This window comes from Lagopus leucura, unplaced genomic scaffold, assembly GCF_019238085.1.
Source record: "Lagopus leucura isolate 7727_CA_CO unplaced genomic scaffold, USGS_WTPT01 Super-Scaffold_100159, whole genome shotgun sequence".
In the NCBI taxonomy this organism is placed as follows: Eukaryota; Metazoa; Chordata; class Aves; order Galliformes; family Phasianidae; genus Lagopus; species Lagopus leucura.
The window spans coordinates 21,875,277-21,895,098 of NW_024962335.1; the positions used below are offsets into that span (position 1 = coordinate 21,875,277).

Sequence of the window (19,822 nt, forward strand, 5' to 3'; positions counted from 1 at the left end):
CTTTTTTTCCCTCTGTGTGATGCTGTTTTGTGTCACTGTATGCATTCATGGGAAAGGAGAAGAGAAGGCTCCGGGGAGACTTCATTGCGGCTTTCCAGTTCTTGTGGGGAGCTTACAAGTAGGAGGGGGCCGACTTTATACACAGCCCGGCGGTGATAGGACGAGGGGGGCTGGCTTCAAACCAACAGAGGGGAGGTTGAAGTTAGATGTTAGGGGAAATCCTCCATTCAGAATCAGCCCAGCCGCCGGGTCCGCCTTGCCGGGCACCTTCCGCCTCTCTCGGCCGTCCCCTCGCGTCACGGGAAGCGGGCGGAGCTCTAGCGGCGCTCGTTTCGAAGCGGGGAGGCCGGAATGGATGGCGGGACGGCGGAGGTGGGCGGCGGGCTGGCGGCTGGCAGCTGGCAGGGAGCGGGCCACGGGAGGGAGCGGGCGGGTGTTGTCCGATGCTCGCTCACGGCTGTGTGCCCGCAGGCGGTGAGCGGCCCGGGTCGGGCCAGCTTCCCGTTCCCCTACACGCCGTACCGCATCCAGGAGCAGTTCATGGCTGCGCTGTACGCTGCGCTGGAGGCCGGGCGGGTCGGAATCTTCGAGAGCCCCACGGGCACGGTGAGCAGCGGGGGTGAGGGGGGGATAGTGACAGTGTGACAGGGCTGCTTGCAGTGTGGTGCTCGGAGTGGTGCTTGTGGAGGGGGAGCAGGGCAGGCCGGGCTCATTCCCTGCACAAGCACAGAATCTGGGGTCCTGGTACAAGGTGTGTTAGCCACGTCTGTGGTGCCAGTTTTGGAACTGTGGGGATAAAACACAGAAAGAGGTGCCGCTTGCAGGGTCATAAAGTGCGACATCGGTATCTCTGTGTGTGGCTTTGGCCTGGTCCCACTCAGCTGGAACCAACTCCAGGTGCCTCTCCTGTGTGGAGGAGCCAGTTACAGCAGTGACACTGTGTGCGGCTTGTGCTGTTTGTTTCCAATACCAGGGAAAGTCACTGAGCCTCATCTGCGGGGCCCTCTCCTGGCTCCGAGACTTTGAGGAGAAGAAGCAGCAGGAGGAGGCACGGCTTCTGGCTCCAGAGGGCAGCGGGCAAGAAGAGAAGCAGCCCCTGGTTTCTGGTGGTCTGGCGTGTCCAAACAGCAGGGATGCATCTGGGGAACCAGACTGGATCACGGCCTTTGTGCAGAAGAAAGAAGAGCAGGATTTGGTGCACAGACTGAAGGTTGAGAAATGCTCACATGTAGAGAAGGGGGGAAGTAGCAAGGCGTGAGGAGCAGGATGGGTGACGTCATGGGTGGTGACTTGGTGGTCCGTGTCACTTAAAAGGGATGAGGCATTCCTGTGTAAGTTGCGTGAAGTATAGGATAGTTGCTGTCAACGTAGCAACATTCATAGGCCTGTAAGGACAAAGGGACTGCTGGCAGTTTTGTTTCAGAGTTGGATTATTTTTATTTTATTTTATTTTCTATTCCTGGGTAAAAAGGAAAGTAATTATGCCTGTTCTATAGGACTAGGCAGACTTCATCCTTCCATCATTCTCCCTTCATTTCAGGAAGAGCAGATCAGGAGGAAAAAGCGAGAAGAACGTCTTGAGAAAATCCGCCATAATGTACAGTTAAAATATGCAGCGAAGAGGAAGGTGAGTTGGCCTGCAGAGGTTAGAATCATGGTATCATAGAATCGTACAATGGCTTGGGTTGCAAGGGATCTCAAAGACCGTTTAGTTCCATCCCCTTGCCATGGGGTTGACTGCCACCCCAGGGCAAGGCACCCATCCACCCTGATCCTGAACACCTTCAGAGATAAGGCGCCCACATCTTCTTTGGGCAGCTCATGGCAGTGCCTCACTGCCCTCTCAATGTAGAACTTCCTCCTGATGTCTAAACTAACTCTCCTCTTCTTTAGTTTAAAACCATTTTCCTTTGTCTTAATAATCTGGAGTGTTGATAATACTTGCTTGTACATGTGACTTGTCTCTATATTGTCCAGCCCCTGTATTTAGGGAGCTCTTAGTACTGGATTGCCGAATTGGCTCTGTGAAATTTTTGATTAGGTTATCTTTTCAACATACAGATGTAAAAAGCAACTTGTGCTTAGAGAATTTTCTGTGGCAACATGTGTGTGTGGATTAAAAGAATGCCTGTTCTGATGGCTTATTTGCTTTTAAGTGCTAATATTTGGGGTTTTTGGAAAGCTCTTTCTTACATAAGTATGTGTGGACGTGGTACTTCTGGAATAAAACCTGTAGAACTGGGATTAAATTTAAGACTGCAGGAACTGAAGACCCAAAAAAAAACAAGCGAGGTCAGGCTTTGGTTGTACTCACCACTGTATGTGATTACCTTCATAGATACTATCTCCCACAGTATTCTCCTGGGGAAGCTGACAGCCCGTGGCTTGGACAGGTACACTGTTTGCTGGGTAAAGAACTGGCTGGAGGGCCAGGCCCAGAGAGTGGTGGTGAATGGAGCCAGATCTAGCTGGAAGCCAGTCATGAGTGGTGTTCCCCAGGGATCAGTACTGTCCTTATTGATGATCTGAATGATAGGATTGAGTGTACCCTCAGTAAGTTTGCACATGACACCAAGTTGGGAGAGAGTATTGGATGTGCCTGAGGGTAGGAAGGCTCTACAAAGGGATCTGGACAGGCTGGATCACTGGGCTGTGGCCAATTGCATGACCATCAATCAGGCCAAGTTGCAGGTCTTGCACTTTAGTCACAACAACTCCATGTAATGCTACAGGCTTGGGGCACAGTGACTAGAAAGCTGCATGGAGGAAAAGGATCTGGAAGTGTGAGTTGACCCTGAGCTGAGCATAAGCCAGCAGTGTGCCCAGGTGTCCAAGAAGGCCAACAGCATCCTAGCTTGGATGAGAAAATAGTGCAGTCAGCAGGAGCAGGGAGGTGACTGTCCCTCTGCACTCAGCTCTGGTGAGGCAGCACCTTGTGTGCTGTGTTCAGTTTTGGGCCCCTTGCTACAATAAAGGCATTGAAGTGCAGGAGTGTGTCTGAAGAAGGTGAAAGATCTGGAACACAGGTCTGGAGCAGAGGGAACTGCGATTGTTCAGTCTGGAGAAGAAGAGGCTCAGGGGAGAACTTACCACTCCCTGTGACCTGAAAGGAGGCTGTGGTGTGTTGGGGGTTGGCTTCTTCTTCCAGGTAACAGTGATAGGTTGAGAGGGAATGGCCTCAAGTTGCACCAGGAGAGGCTAAGGTTGGGTATTAGGAAACATTTCTTCTCAGAAAGAGTGGTGCTGCACTGGCATAGGCTGCCCAGGCAGGTGGTTGAGTCGCTGTTCCTGGAGGTGTTCAAGAACTGTGTGGATGTGGCACTGGGCATGGTGCTGTTGGGTTGGAGTTGGACTGGACGATCTTAGAAATCTTTTCCAACCTTAATGATTCTGTAATTCTTTGTAAATATAATTGTATTGTTCGGAAGCATCTCTTTTCTACACACAGAAAGTTGACATGTATTTGTCTGCCATTTAATTGAGTGATCTGGCTTCAATAACCTTAACTTGAAGAGCTTTTTGATGGTATGATTTAATCTTAGAAATACCCACTTCAAGTTCCTAAACAGGCACTTGTAAGGCAGCCAGGCTGTTTGTGTACTCCATCTCAAGTGCTGTGTCAATTCCTGACAAAAGGATGTAGCATAAATATCAAAGGTTTAGAGGTGAATGGTGAATCAAAACCAAGTAGAACAAAGAACTTCTTTCTCTTAAAGGAGAATGAAAAGCATGGAAAATGAGATTTGTGATAAAAAGGACAAAGGCAAATTTCAGAAACGCTATATAGATTTGGAAAAGCAGGTATTTCAGCTACCCCTGTAAACTGCCTTTCTTTATCATGCCATGGTGATGGAATGCTCACTGAAGTTACAACATACCGTCTTCAGACTGAAGAAGGAACTTTTCTTTGTCAGAACAGAAAATTAATAAAAAACTGTTCTTCAACAATTTAATAGAATTTGTGCAGAGGGATAGACCTGTGTTAGAATAAGGACCACGTAATGGGGGAAAAAACAAGAACAAGAGAAAATTTGTGCTCTAAAACAGGTATTGAGTTTCTTGTAGCCTTAGGTTAGCTGTGAATTATTTGATTACATCCTTATGCGTTTGCTTGGTTGTTGGTTTTTTATTTACAGTTTTTTTCTGAGGCAGTCATTTTTATTGGCTAACTTAAGCAACTAATCCTGGATTGTAGGCATATGGTCACTTCAGGAGTTAGGTGTTTAGAGGGTCCTTTGCACAGAAGGCTTTTATGTGGGCAAGTCTTTGGTTGCTGTCACCTGCACTGTGTGGCACTGAACTGCTTCAAGTAGTTGTGGTGTGTGTGCTTGTCCTGCTGGGGATACACACAGCAATCCCTCCTCTGTGCTATGGGGAAGAGACTGAGCTGTCCTCTGAACTGCAGGTGGCATAAAGTGATGCAAGTGCTGCTTCCCTGGGTGAGAAATAATGAGATGGTGTGCTCCTTTCAGAGATCTGAAGAGGATGAAATGAAGCGCCTTCTTCAGCTCAGCAAAGAGATTCTGTCAGAGGGAGCTGGAGCAGCTGTCCCAGAGCAGCTGGATCACAATGAGGAGGAGCTGATCCTTGCTGAATATGAGAGTGACGAAGAAAAGAAAGTGGGATCTGGGTAAGGACAGGGGCTGAGGGGGTTCTAATGTTTCATGATCATTTTTGGCTTGCCTTAATTGAAGGGATTTCAGCTGTTCAGCAGCGACTGCTTTCTTGAGCATCTTACGCTGTTAGATATATAGGTGGCTCTGTCTTGTGCACATCTGGAGTTTCTTCCCCCATTGAAGCTGTGGTACTGATTGGTTGGTAGGTTGTTTTTTCATTAGGATTCTCTTTTTTTTTTTTTTTTTTTTTTTTTTTGGTTGTTGTTGCTTTTTTTCCCGCTCACTGTCATCAGCCTCAAGTGTCTTCTGAGAAAGCAGGTCTTTCTTACAATGCATGAGAACCTCCTGCCTTTTCCCATGCCTGTTTCCCAGAGCGCCTCTGGATGCTGGGTGAATGCCTTGAGATGAACTTTGCATTAGAAAAGCAAAATGCTCCTGGGGGCATCAAAGGAAGCTATCAGTTCTGCAGATTAGCAATGGCATCTTTTGATATTCTGAAGGGAGAGAAGGTCACATTTTGAAGACTGGGCTACAGCACGAAAACCAAGTGCACACTTTAACATATACAACTGTTCTTTTGGCGCTATGCAGAAAGCCAGGAGCCAGAGTTTTCAGCATGAAAAGACAAATACATCTAAAATACAAATTTACTAATTAGTATCTAGACAGATCCTCCTGCCTTAAAATCGCAAAGCAGTTAAGCTACATATAAATGAAGCAGTTACTAAGCATTAAACTGCTGTTGCCTTTGAGGAATTGTATGGCAGCTAAATATCTTCCTGAAACTTTTTCTTCTTCATGCAACAGCTTGAGGGTGGTAAATTGTCTCTAAGGGGAATGCTTTATAAAAATAAATAAATAAGCATACCAAAGGATAGTATAGCTCTGATTAGTTTATGCCTGGGGCTTAGAAAACACCAGATTTTTAATTTTTTTTTTTTTTTAAAGATGCTTCTTGAAGTTGCTAAAGATACAACCCTACAGACATTTTTCTTTTAAAGAGCAAAGCTTGGCATGATTGTGCCCACCTATAGTATTCTTAGAAAGTCATTTTTTTTACGTGCTGATGACACAAGCACCTCCCTTGAGGGAGAGCATCCTTTGTTTCTACCTCCCAGTCACTGAAAGCAAACTCTTTGGGCTTTGTCTTTTCTTAGGCTGGAGGAAGATGATGATGATGATTTGGAAGAAGAGCATGTGACGAAGGTGAGATGAGGAGGGTAATTTGTGCCACCTGATAGAATAGTGTGAGAGAATTATGGCTTCGTTGCACCCTTCCCAGAGTAATGCAGTATGGAAGGATTTAGGAAGTGCCATCCATGGACGGCCAAGTTTGTTGATAATAGCAACCGGTTCTGCTGCTCTCATTTCCTTCTGGGTTATACTGGCTGCCTAAGCAGTTTGCTCTGCTAACATGGCTGACATTTTTCTGTGGCTTGCTGCAAGAAGCACATATTCATCACTCTACAACGAGTCCCGGTTATTGTAAGGCCTTGGAAAATTCAATGGAAACGAAGGACAAATGCACAGCAGAAAGTAAAGAGAAGGCTGTTGGCCTTGGCAGTTACACGGTGACATTCCAGCATATGCCTTCCTTTGTGTTTTGAAGGCTTCAGCAAGATTAACGTTGCTGAGGTGCTTGGCTGCCTCGCTCCAGGATTGGTTATAGAATAGGAGGTTGGCTTCCATATTCTTCTCATCTTTCTTCGGTCTTCCTCATTGCAGATTTACTACTGCAGCCGCACTCATTCCCAGTTGTCTCAGTTTGTCCATGAAGTGCAGAAAAGTCCTTTTGGCAAAGGCACGCGTCTGGTCTCCTTGGGATCCAGGCAGGTACGTGGTATGGTCACAAAGGACCCAGAGTGTGTGTTCATTCAGTACAAAGGACTTTGCTAGGAGGTGTGTGAACGCGACACCTCAGAAGGCATCTCGGGGACTGAGGTGAGTCTTCCATTGGAAAAGCTATTTATGTGTCGTGATACAGATCCGTGCAATGTACCTTCTTCTGTGAGCCGTTCAGCCATTTGCCCTTTGATGTAAATGCAAGTCTGTTTTCCCTCTTCTGATGTGGAAGATTATAGATGCCTGAGTCACTGGGAAGGCACTCTTGTAGATATTAATTCTGCTAGCGTTTCTTTAGAAGTTGTGTAGCAGTGAGCCATCTGAGGACACCTATCTTCATTTTCTGTCCTTACTGATTTCTTTTGGGGTTTTGAGCATGCTTGTTGCAGCAGCTACACAAGGTGCCTGACTTCTGGTTTGGAATCTGGCCTGGGATTGCTTTAAGTAAGTCTGTTTTACAGCAGAGTGCATACTGAACACTCTTTGACCTGCTGTCCCCTCTCTTTGCATGTCAAAGAACCTGTGTGTGAATGAGGAGGTGCGCCGCTTGGGGGCTCTGCAGCTCATCAATGACCGCTGCACAGAGATGCAAAAGAACAAACACGGTATGAACACTTCAGCACTGGGAAGCGATGGCTGATAAAGCTGGTGGGGGTGAGAGGCTGCAGGCAGTGCACTCTGCCAGCCAGTTCTAGGAAGAGAGCGGTAGGAGTCTGAAAAGGGCAAGCTGGGTGAGCAGAGCTAGAGATCCTTAGTGCTTCTACCTTTTGTACTTGGTTAGCACACCAAGGTCTGTATGTATTTGCTGAGTGTCTTGCATTGATCAGGACTTGCGCAATGGAAGGATGCTTGTCTTTGTAACTTACTGCTAGAAATGTGGGGAAATGTCACATGAGTAAATCCAACCAGCAAGAGCAGTGTCCGCAGCGAGGGTGGAAATGTCACTGCTTTCATACTCCTTCAATAGATGATGGGTCAGATACTCAAGACAAAGGCTGCTTTGAAGTTCAGAAGGTACCGCTACCAGGGTACAAAGTAGTGAGTTTAGATTTTTCAGTGGTACTCATGGCTTGCCTTTGATTTCTGCTGTCAGAAAAGAAGAGTGATGCAGAAGGGAAGAAGAGACGTGTGAGTCGCACTGTGTGCCCATTTTATTCCTATGAGCAAATGCAGTTTCTCCGTGATGAAGTTCTAGTGGAAGTGAAGGATATCGAGCAATTGGTGACTTTGGGAAAGGAGACCAAAGCCTGCCCCTATTATGGGAGTCGATACGCTATTCCTGCTGCTCAGGTAAGGTGTGGACACTGCTTAGGGAATCAGTGCCAGGATCTCTAAGAATAAACCAATTACTAAAGCAAAGCAGCACTTTGTTGCATAGTGTTTTTGGAGTCTGTAAAGAGGTTGTGTTTCTGTCAGGTTTAGCTTTGCTGAAAAAGGAAAGAGTATCTCTTTCAAGCTAGTAGGGAGGCTGTAAGTGTGCCAGTTTTGGATCAAGCATTTTGAAATACTTGAAATGTTCAGTAACTGAGGTGATACAGGCACATGTCTATAGTCTTAGGATTTGCCAGTGCTCTTCTTTGCTTGGTTCTCTGTTAACAGACACGCTTTCAGTCCTTAAAAGGAGATTAGGAAGGTAACTTGCTGTTGCGCTTCTAGGCTGCTCTTACAATAATTTGGGAGTCAAACTAGTTCAGGAATCAGTAGGCACAATCATTTTCCCTCAGCTTACCTCTCAAGCACATTCTTCTGTCTCTTCTGCTACTTCTCCCATAATAAGAGTAAGTAACTTGATGGAATGCTGCAAGGCCATCTGATGTAGGCCTATTATGAGCTGGTGAGAGCTCTAAGTCCATCCGGGTGAGAGCTGGAATGAGAGCAGCGTGTGCTTCCCCTGTAGCTGGTGGTGCTGCCCTACCAGATGCTCTTGCATGAGGCCACCAGGAACGCTGCAGGGATCATCCTGAAGGACCAGGTTGTAATCATCGACGAGGCCCACAACCTCATAGACACCATCACCTGTATCCATAGTGCGGAGGTCAGTGGCTCTCAGGTGAGTCGTGGCCTGGCCTGTTAACTGTGGGTGAGCACCCTTTCTCAACTCCTATAATACCAGCTCTGCTTTTTGTCCTTGTAGCTGTGCTGTGCCCACTCCCAGCTGCTGCAGTACATGGAGCGATACAGGTGAGGATCTCAGAGAAGACTGTAACAGCAGCAGGCAGCATGGATGCTGTGGCTTGTCTCACGTCTGCAAGGCCTTTCTTGCTTTTTCCCAGAGGAAGGTTATTTGCATTAATACTTCTGCAGATGAAAAGCCACTTGCATCATTATCTCTGTCTAGAACCCATCTAAGTCAGACTCCTGGGGCTGGTATTAAGCAGTGAGAAAGGGGATACCCTGAGGATTCTGCCTTTTCCTTACACTCTGTTTTTTTCCCAATCTCTCTCTAATCATTCCTGCTTTGTGATGCAGAGTTATGAAAGCTCCGGTCTTTCATCTCCTGGATCTTAACCTTTTGTGGGCTGACTGGCATTATAGAAGAGGCAGGAAGCTCTGAGGAGGAGGAAGCTCTGTGTTTTTTGACTGTGACCAAATCTCACATCTTGTCATACCTGCAGTGGCTGATTGTTGTGCTCAGTGCTAATCACTGAATTTGCACAATGTCATCACGGCAGAGACGTGGGGGTCACTGCCATTGTAATTTGTGTGTGAGGACAAAGGCGTCTGTAGGAACAGCCAAGTGCTTGGGCTGCATGGGTGAGTGCATGGGGGTGGCTGTCAGTAGGGTGTTCAGAGCCCAGTCACAAACAGGGAGTATGAGCAAATGTCTTATGTAGGGCACAGCTGATGGCTTGTTCAAGGTTATCAGGAAGCCTGTGTGAAGCCTGGAAGTAGGGCCAAGCGCCACGTAGCAGAATCTGCTTCCTAACTGCTTCTTCCCAGTTCCCCAGCATATAGATCTTCTCTACTGCTGTCTGGTTCTTTTCAGCCCCAAATTAAGGGGAGTTCAGTTACTTGTCTCTGCAGCTTAGGAAGTTGTGTGTTAGTCCTTGAAGATGTCTTGGAGCCTAATACCTTCTTTTTTTTTCTTTCCACAGTAAACGTTTGAAGGCAAAGAACTTGATGTACATTAAGCAGATCCTGTATTTGCTGGAGCGGTTTGTAGTCATGCTGGGAGGTAAGCAAGCCATTTCTCTCTCTGTGGATGCTTAGAAACTCAGAGGCATCTGATCTTCCTGTGGAGCATTGTCCCTGCTCCTGCACAGGCTGTGAGGAGTTGCTGCTCTTGTTTGATGCCAGTATTATCATTTCTCAGCCTGTTTTATAACATGAGGATACGGTGTCTGTCTGAAACCCTCTCTTTTTTCGTTAGCTGAGGAGCAGAGCGTGATGTTGTAAGTTGATAGGAGCAGTTCCCCTCTTCCTGTGTGATTTTTCAGATCTGATTTGAATGGGGAGGTGGTGTGGTCTAAAGTGAGGAATACAGCAAGTGTGACAGTAATCAGCACTACACAAAAGCTGCACAGAATAATCTTCCTGTGTCATCTGGTGGCAAGACTTCTGCCTGTGGCAAGACCTCTGCCTGTGGCAGGCATGCCTCTGCAGAGTGATTTTATTTTTTCTCTTCTTTTCTTGAAAGGTGCCTTTCCTTTCTGTGACTTTTAAATTTACTGGCATTCGTGTGGCTCCTCTCCTGTAACACACTGTCCTCTATACATCAGTGTGCCTTAAGGAGAGCCCACCATAACCTCTTACACAGGGAAAAAGCAGCTTTTGATGCAGGAGCGTGTTGGTGCCCTGTGCCCTTCTCTTAGATGAGAACTTCTGTCCCTGCTGGTCTTCCTTTCCTGACACTGGGCTCAATGCTTTCATTAGTCTGCAGCCCGAGTACAGCTTCATGATCAAGGCTGCAAAGTGAATTGTGAGGTGGGTGTTAAACACTGGCACATAAAGCACAGTGAATGGCAGCAATTAATACTGTTCTGTCTGTCAGGGTCTGAGCGTGGAACTGTCCTCAGGTTTTCCCCTTATCCCAATCACCTGTCAGCCTGTGCGCCTCCCGGTGCTGCACTGAAGAGGGGTGAGGGATGCACTGCAGTCCCTGTCCCTTCATCTTTGCAGCTTGATGACTGTGTGAGCATTTGTATGCACCCGCCCTACCTGCTGCCTCCTGCTACAGAAGGAATGTAGATGGCATTTCTTAAGATGCAGCAGCACACTTGTCCTACAGTGTGGGGCTATCCTGCAAGGGAAAGAAAAGCTGAGTGGGAGCTGTCATTTTCTCTGCATAGCTACTTCTTCCAGATGTGAAATTGATTCTTGGTTCTTTGGAGGTTTTTTTTTGTTTTTTTTTTTTTTGTACTTATGCTGTGCTTTTGGCTCAGTTGTTTGCTTAAGTTCCTTGTTTAACATTAAGACAGACTCACAGTAAGCCTTCCTTTAATTGTTTTCATATTTTGCAGGAAATGTGAACCAAAATCCTAGCTGCCAGGCAGTTTCCCAAACAGGTAAAACTGTAGCAAACATCACTGGGCAGGAACATGGATGTGGGCAGTAAGGAGCTGCAGCTAATAAGGCCCAGCAGCTGATAAGTTGTTTGTTTGTTTGTTCCTTTTGTCTTTTTCTTTTAGGGACAGAGCTGAAATCCATCAATGACTTCCTATTTCAGAGCCAGATTGATAATATCAACCTCTTCAAGGTAAGTGCAAGTGTCTTCTGTAGGGTGCAGCTCATGGCTTATTCAAGATTATCAGGAAGCCATTGTGAGAGTTGGAAGTAGGGTCAAGTGCCACATGGCAGTATCTACTTTCTAGCAGCTTGCCCATGCTTCCCTGTTATACAGAACTCTTCTGCTACTATCTGGTCAGCAGTGCATTGAAGCTGGATGGGTGATCTTGGGGCAAAGGAAAACAAGCAATTAAATGCAGATGCAGATGAGTGCACATGCTGTCTGTAGGCAAAGCCAAACTGCAAAGGTTAAGGGTAAAGAAATGCTAGTGCTCTAGTAAGCTAACCCATCCCTCATATCTCCAGACACTGTGCTTTAACCAAAGAGATTCCCACTCTAGAAGCAGTGCCTTAGTAATAAATTGTCTCACAAAGAACTGTTCGTCACTCCCCAAGAGAACAGCAAGCACAGCAAGTGATATCCCTGCTGGGTACAGACTGAGGGCAACAGGATGGGAGGCAGGATGCTGAGCACCAGTTATTTTTGTTGTCTTTTTCCAACAGGTGCAGCGTTACTGTGAGAAGAGCCTCATCAGTAGGAAGGTAATGCTTCTGCAGCTTTATGGTCAACAGCATTCAATGACTTGTTTGGTTTTGATTTGATGGTGGGAAAAATAATGGGATTTTGCTGATAGATTCTTATTGGGCTGGTTTGTGAATGCCTGCCAAGGAACCTTATCTCTAACAGGCCAGAAAACCTGTTTCTGTCTTATCTGTTTCGTGCTGCTGGTTGTCTTAGTCTTTCTGGCTTTTGCTTGGCAGCTTTTTGGATTTGTGGAGCGATACGGCAATCCTGCCCCAGCTGTGAAGACCAACAAGGAGAACCAGAAGCTGGCTGGTTTGCAGAACTTTCTTATGACTCTCCAGCAGGGATCTCATAAGGAAGGTGAGTTCAGACATCCTCCACTTGTGCATTTATGAACAAAGTGAGGACATGGGATGTGCATCTGCATGGGGGAAGAGGAGGGCAGAATCAAAGAGAGCGAGTCTACTGGAGGTGTTCTGCAGAGGTGTTTTTAATATATCTGACTAGATGACTTTGGCAATTATACATTTGATTAGATCTCCTGAGGTCCCTACCAAGCGGAGTGATGTGATTGTGTTTATGCTGAATGCACTTAAGCTTTGCACTTCTGTGACCTGCTGGCTCTGCAACCTGAGCTATCATGGGTAACTGTTTAGTGGTGTCAGCTACAAAACTATATTGCTTTTTTTGTTGTTGTTATTAGCAATGACATGGAACTTGGATATCGTGTTCCATCTGTATTTAACACTCAGAACTGTTTTTAGAAGTGCAGCCTGCATTGCCTGCCTCTCTCTTTCTCTTCTGGCCATTAGGCCCTCTCCAGAGCCCTCCCGTGGAGGCTGACAATGACCAGCTCCGAGCTGCCTCTCCTCTGATGCACATCGAGGGATTTCTCTCAGCCCTCACGAACGCAAATGAAGATGGTCGAGTCATTCTCAATAGGCAAGGTACTGGAATAGGAGAGCTGGTGAGAGGAGATGTGACTTACAAACAGGCCATTTCATTGGCAGGAGGGAGGCAACTGTGAGCCTGCAGTCCTACCAGAATGTACCTGTGCAGCCTTGATTGAGGCTGGCAGGCTCAGGCTGTGCGAGGACTCTCATGATTCCAAAGGAATTCTTAACAAGGGCACTGCGGCTAGGGCTTGCTCTCAAGCAAACTCCCACTTTGGATGTTAGTTTTTATCTTGGCTTTTATCTAGTGTTCTTCTTCGCCATTCCGGGAAGACTAGGAAATGAAAAGTAACTTCGAGGTTGTCATTACCCATTGCTGCTGTGGCAGCATTGAATAGCAGGACCTTGTTTTGAGAGGTGGGGATCTGCCAGATTGTGCAGGGCAAGAGGGAGTATCTCTCGTATCCCTGTTTGTCACGGGTAATTCACAGTGCTGCCTCTCTTTTTTTCCAGGTACTATTGGTCAGAGCAGCCTCAAATTCCTCTTGCTGAATCCAGCTGTCCACTTTGCCAAGGTGGTGAAAGAATGTCGTGCTGTAATCATTGCTGGGGGCACCATGCAGCCGGTGAGGGAACAAGGACATCTCTGGTGCTATCTACAAAGAGGCAGGGAAAGAGCTTAGTGCCACTGGGACATGCTCTTCTCACTGCCTGGGTTGTGTGTGGGAAAAGACTTCTCCTATGCCTCCTCCATTCCTGTTTCTGGGTAGGAATGTCCTGAAATCTTCTCTTTGCTCTTGTGAAGACAAGGGATGGAAGAAAGCTGTGAAGTGCAGGACCTTGGAGAAGTGGCCTTCTTTCGGAAGGCCTTCACTCCAACTTTGAACCCTTCTGTCTGCAACTCAGAGAGATGATATAGCTGTAGTCCACAATGTGGACTGTACAGTGCTTGGGAGTCCTGGTAGTGGACTTCTGGGCCTGGGGAGGTCTGAAATTGGAGCATGATGGGTGAAGAGAGGAGGGGTTCTACACAGGAACCTTGACCCACACAGGAGGGTCAGAGCAAGACTCAGGAGCATGGGCGCTAAAAGGCACTTTGCCTGCATTTCATGCTGCCTGTTCTGCTTGGGCCAGCTTGAGGTTCTGCTCCTGAGCACTTGGCTTAGCCTGAGCAGAAGACAGCAAGGCAGGGGCACAGAAGGTCCCACAAGCCTGGGAGCAGAGTATGGCTGGTGGCTGAGCATTCTCATGCCCTCGGTTTTCACATCATGGAGAAAGCTCATCTCCTTTCCTTGCTGGCAGCCCCCCTTGCTGAGCTCATCAGCTCTCTGAACGCTGATGCTCAAGGAGCAACACCAGGGCTGTTGCTGCAGTGCCCCTTGGGACTTCACCTCTCTCTGGCTTGTGGTCTGCAGGTGGCTGATTTCCGGGAGCAGCTGCTGTCCTGTGCTGGTGTGGATCCTGCACGTATCATGGAGTTCTCCTGCGGTAAGTGTGCTGGGGGAAAAGGGAGGGGTCATAATCTGTGTTGGACTATCTGCCATAGGTGCTGTTTTGTCAGCGCTGTAAGCAACGTGGTATCTATTCTAGAAATTATGGCAACAGACCCTAGGGGTGCTTGTTTCTCCCACTGAACTCCTCAGTGCTCTTGGCTGGCAGCAGTAGGTAGCACCTCACCTTCCCAGGGGCTTGAGGAGCAGAGGCCAGAGTAGCTGAGTACCTCATCAGACAAACACATGCCTGTGTCACTGCACGCAGATGATGCTGTTCAGCTAGCAGTGTTGATGCACAGGGCAGCCATGTTGACTCTCACTACTTTTTTTTTTGTCTCCAGGACACGTGATCCCTCCAGAAAATATTTTACCCATAGTCCTCTGCAGTGGTCCTTCCAACCAGCAGCTGGAGTTCACCTACCAGACAAGAGACCTGCCCCAGATGGTCAGTCTTCCTTTGTTCCCTTCTGAAGTGTCTCTTTTTTTTTTTTTTGGTTCACTTGCCTATGTTTCATAGTACTTTCCGAAAAGTGTGATGATCAAAGGCTATGGGAGGGACAATACATGGGATTTGGGGCTGGTGTGTTGCCAGGTAATTGGGAAAGAGGAGCGTGGTGTTGAGCTGCCTGCTCAGAAGAACCTCTTGGAGGGCAAGGAAGACTAGCAGCTGTTTGGCTGTACTGAGATCCTGCATTTGTGTGCTGGACACCAGAAAGAGATCTGACTACTTCCCAGACTGGAAGACTCTGTCGGTGGAGCAGGGCAGCCCTGCAGAATGCAGCCCTAACCACAGGGATGGTATCAGATATTTCTGCACTTCTCCCTTCCTTTGCTCAGTCGGCACCCAGCACAAGGTGCTGGGTCTGCTCTGAATCCCACCAGATGTGCTAGCTAGCTCTCCACACCTCTTCTAGTATGAGACGTTTCCATCCACTGGGACAACAGACACAGACCCTCTTGAGTGACCACTGCTCCACACTGGCAATGGAAACTGAATTAGGAGGAGAAGCCAAGCAGTGAACAGCTTTTTGGCAATTCCCAGCTCCCTTAGCAGCACTCAGGCCTCTTGTATTTCCCACGTCTTTCCTCCACCGATGCATGTCATAGGGGAGGTGTGATCCTGGGATCGTGCGCAAAATTGGAGCAGCATTAGCTGGAGCTCCTGTCAGCTGCAATATGCTCTTGTCTCTCTCTTGCAGATGGATGAGACAGGACGAATCCTCTGCAACCTGTGCAACGTGGTCCCAGGGGGTGTGGTGTGCTTCTTCCCCTCCTATGACTATGAGAAGCAGGTGTATGCGCACTGGGAGAAAACAGGGCTGCTCACCCGCCTGGCAACTAAGAAGAAGGTAATTGTGCAGCCAGGGGCAGTTGGTACTGCAAATAGGAGCTTCAAAAGTCAAACAATTATCTATGCATTACAGGCCTCTCCCTGAGTTGTTCTCATACTCTGCACAGCAGAGCAGAACGGATGTTTATCTAGCCAATCCCTCCAGTAATGAATAAATGATACTTCCCGGGCGGCTGATCACAGAGCTGGGATCTAAATTAGATTAAATGCAGCTATAGATTCTTTAAGCACGCAGTCGGTAGTGGCCATGGGGGGAGACAGTCTTCACTTTCTGTAGTCATTGAGCTTGTTCCCTTGCAGCTGGGGAGCTGTTTGAGTTGAGCTGCTACGGGGAATTGGTTTTTCCCAGGCTCAGCTGTTTGTCCCTTGACCACAGACCAGCATGGCCAAGGGGCAGACAGAACTGTACTAGCCTGCAATTCATAGGATAAATGCTGTTAGTATTTTTCTGGTAGAAGTGTAGAGCTGAGAACTGAAAGACGAGCATTTGGAAGAGCAATGAGAAACACTGAATAGGGAGATCACTGCAGATATGAAATCTGTACAAGTACTGTTCCAGTTACTTGAAGGTTGGGTACTGCTGAAGCTCAGGCAGTCTGACTGTCCTAGGGGGAGAGCAGGGACTTCGGTGATGTGCCAGGAAAAAAGAAAAGAGAAAATGACAGATACCTTGTTATGTGATTTCTCTTTCATCAAAAGCTAATAACGTGCTAGCAGAGCACAGTATTTCACAGCCCTGGTGCAGGCATTCTGGCATGTGGATCTGCTCGTAGGTTTTTGTGGTGGAAACACACGCTTCATCTTCTCCACGTGTTTGCACAGCTGTTATTCAAAATGTTTTTCAGGTGTGTTCTGTGGGAGTCCTTATGGTTTGCCTGGCATCTCCAAGGGCTCACACTGCAGTCATGCAGCTTGCTCTGCCTTTCAGCTGATCTGTTCTTGTTTGGCCTTTGCAGTCTCCAGCAAATTGGATATGCGTTAGCAAAGCAATTTGGTAGCAGTGCAGAGAGTGTGACTTTCAGCTGCCTACACACAAGATCATATCATAGAAGAGGAAGGTTAAAGTCTTTCCTGAGGTGGCTGTGGTGAGATCACACTGAGATTCTATTTAAATTACAGAGGAAAAATTAATTTAAGTCAGAGGATTAAATAGCTACTGTTTAATGAATTAAATAGATTTAGCTTACATTTGTAATTGCCAGTTACTTTTCTGCTGAAAGACTGCCTCTGGCTGGTAAAATGCTCACAGCACTCCTTGCTAACCAAAAGAAAATGCATCCTGCAGGTTCTTTACTGTCGCAGAAAAGATAGATGTTGCATTTCTTGTTTATCAGAACAGTAAGTTGTGATTTAAGCCAAGGTGCAGCACCTATTGAGATCCAGGCTCAATTAATTGCAAGGGCTTTCAGTAACTTGTTAGTTTATAATTCCATTAGGGATGCTGGGGTAACACAAAAAAAATATTACTCTGTGCATAGAAAACTAATATATTTCCTGGGCAAAGGAACCATTACATGGAATTAACTTGCGATTCAAATTAATTGGCCCAATCACTGTCCTCCAAGACCTTGCAGCTGAGGATCTCTCCAGCCTGCTGCACCTCTATCTGGAAGAAGGGCATGTGCTTTCCAGCCTTTCATCTCTTGGATGACTTCTGACTTCTTGCACCATTAGACAAAGCTGCCTAAGCTGGAAGGGAATGTTGGAGGGCAGGGGAAGCCGCTGCTCCCTTCAGAGCCCAGCTGAGAAGTGCTGTAGTGAACATGCCCTGCTTTTCCAGGGGTAGAAGGAAAAGGTGCTGGTTAAGTGGTTTTCTTACGGTTAACTTGGCCTTTCCTGGTCTTAGTTCCATGTGCTATTTAATGGCATGTGAATAAAATGATCTGTTTTGTCGTTGCTTCCTGATGCTGCAACTGATGCACTGTGTGACAGATCTTTCAGGAGCCTAAGAAAGCCAACCAGGTGGAGCAGGTGCTGGTGGAGTATGCCAAGTGCATAAAGGTGAGTGGAGCTGGCAGGGTGGTGGGAGTGAATCATCTTGTCTGCAGATGGGAGTACTGGTAAAGAGAGCATTGCAGCTGTTAGCTGGGAAAGAGGGCTCTAATCCAGGTGTGCTTTTCTGAAGCACAGAAATCTTCCCTGCTCTGGTTTAAGTTGTTGGTCCCTCTCTCACAGCGGTGCAGCCAGGCTGGAGGCCAGATGACGGGGGCCCTGCTGCTTTCTGTAGTTGGAGGCAAAATGAGTGAAGGAATCAATTTCTCGGATGACCTGGGAAGGTAAGGTGGCTGCTCCTTTTGAGGTGAGCACTTGGCTTGGAGTGCAGTGACTCCGAGCAGGATGGACACATTGGTACTTGCATAGATAGAAAGTCTGAGGATCAGGTGGCTTGGGCTGATGCTCGAGCCCAGTCTGCAGGTAATGTAAAACTCACTTGTCCAGTGTACTTTTCATGTGAGTAATGCAGTTAGGCTTGCTGTGCTAGATAATTCCTTGTTCTGGCACCCTGAATCCCTCTGCAGCTTCCAGTTCAGAGTGTGCTTGTCAGACTAGTGTGTTTTACTGCCGCCTTTGGTCTTCAAGGCTGGCTGTCTTTCAGGGGTACAGTGACCTCTAATTTATCAGTCTGTTGGCAAAGTGCTTTAGGATGAGACATAAAGAATAATGCGGTCCTCCCTCACCCCTTGCAGGTGTGTGATTATGGTGGGAATGCCTTACCCCAACATTAAATCTCCAGAGCTTCAAGAGAAAATGACTTGGCTCGATAAAACAATGGTAACAGACACACCTCTGCTTTTTTTACCTCTGATTTTTACTACTAACTTCCCTCCAGGCACCCGAGTTCCACTGTTGCCTTCAAAGACTCCTTTTTCCTTTGAGCTTTTCCGTGTTTCTCAGACTGTGGTAATGGGAGCACAGCCACCCCCATACTGCATTTGTACAGTAAGACCTATGCACAGGGGTCAGTGGAGAGAAGCAACACCAGGGCTCCCTGGGAAGTGAGTTCCAAGGGGAACCAAGTCCCTTCACAGCAGAGGAGGTGTCAAGGTGGTAGAAGGTGTATGCCAGGCTCACTTCTCTTGGTGTACTTGTTCTTACTGCCCACTGGAGACGCTGTTCCTGAGCAGCAAATGACAAGTGCTCTGCTTTCAAAGGGGCCTTAGGCTGGCTCTCTGTGACTGTTCAAAATAATTTTCTAAAACTGCAGCTTTTCTTCTGTCTGTCCTTGCACTCAGCTTGGGATCTGTGTGGATACCCACTCATTCTGCCAGGATAAAAGTAGTTGTTTACCTCACTTCTTCATTAAGACTCTCCCTAATTTGATTAACATCAGCCTCGTGTTTACTCTGACCTATTTCTCCTTTCTAGCCAAGAGCTGCTAGCCAGGCACCTAGCAGAGTGCTGATTGAAAACCTGTGCATGAAGGCAGTAAACCAGTCAATAGGTAATTCATCCTTCCTTGAGCAGGCGGGGGGGGATACAAAATGTGACTGCATCAAAGCAGGGTGGGAAAAAGAAAGCAGAACCAATCATTCTGACCACAGATGATGCATATGAGCTTACTTGTCTGGGAACAAACAACTCAGTAATGCAGTTTAACACAGCTGCACACTCTGTACAGGAAGAGCCATTCGCCACCAGAAGGACTTTGCAAGCATCCTGCTCCTGGACCACAGGTACTCACGCCCTGCTATCCTTAACAAGCTGCCACAGTGGATCAGGGAGAGAACCCAGGTCAAGCCTGCCTTTGGATCAGCTTTTGCAGAACTAAGAAAGGTCAGAACTTTTTTCTCACATACTGCTGCAGAAATTGTTTCCCACTGTATTCACTTGTACTTTCTTCAAACCTTCAGTTTGGTGCTTTAGTGTTAGTTATCTGGTTTCATGTGTTCCTAGTTTCACCGAGGGAAATCAGACTGATGCAGACCAGAGAAGCGGGCTGTAGATCAACTCTGTGATCCACACCTTTTGAAGAACACCCAAAGCAACGCAGGTTCCTGTTTTTCTGTTCCAAGTGGTTTGCTAATCTCCTCTCTGCCCCCATTGTTTGTTGTTCAGTATGAGCACTTGGCCTTCACCACCACAGCCAGGAGGGAAACCAGTTGAAGGACCGACACTAGTGAAGGTAGCAGAAGGCTTCTCTTTGTTTACAGCTGTTAAGGTTTTATTTAAGTCTATTAAATATTTTCAACCCAGACACGTAAGTGTGAGGATCATTATTATTTTGTTTGAACACACTGGCTTTGCCACATCAATGGTTGACTTTAGGGGGTCTGACGACCGAAGTTTACAATTCTTGTGGAATTTTTAGCTGTTACCTTAAAGGTAACAGGCCATTAGTTTGTACTGTGTTGGAATTATACACTGAGGCAGGTAAG

The 19,822-nt window shown here is 47.1% G+C and overlaps 1 protein-coding gene across 1 annotated transcript; it reads left to right on the forward strand.

Moving 5' to 3' along the window:
- The first annotated feature begins 473 nt into the window (after positions 1-473).
- On the forward strand, positions 474-19,636 carry DDX11 (DEAD/H-box helicase 11). Its single transcript, XM_042889385.1, has 26 exons — positions 474-606; positions 974-1,210; positions 1,541-1,627; positions 4,473-4,630; positions 5,774-5,822; positions 6,342-6,449; positions 6,976-7,063; positions 7,552-7,748; positions 8,356-8,508; positions 8,593-8,639; positions 9,554-9,633; positions 10,919-10,963; positions 11,087-11,154; positions 11,688-11,726; positions 11,946-12,069; positions 12,522-12,656; positions 13,116-13,228; positions 14,018-14,090; positions 14,437-14,540; positions 15,295-15,444; positions 17,379-17,447; positions 17,622-17,722; positions 18,134-18,218; positions 18,813-18,888; positions 19,066-19,220; positions 19,341-19,636. Exons 1-26 carry the CDS (start codon positions 541-543, stop codon positions 19,362-19,364), a joined length of 2,631 nt encoding a protein of 876 aa, XP_042745319.1. The 5' UTR covers positions 474-540; the 3' UTR covers positions 19,365-19,636.
- Positions 19,637-19,822: the final 186 nt, after the last annotated feature.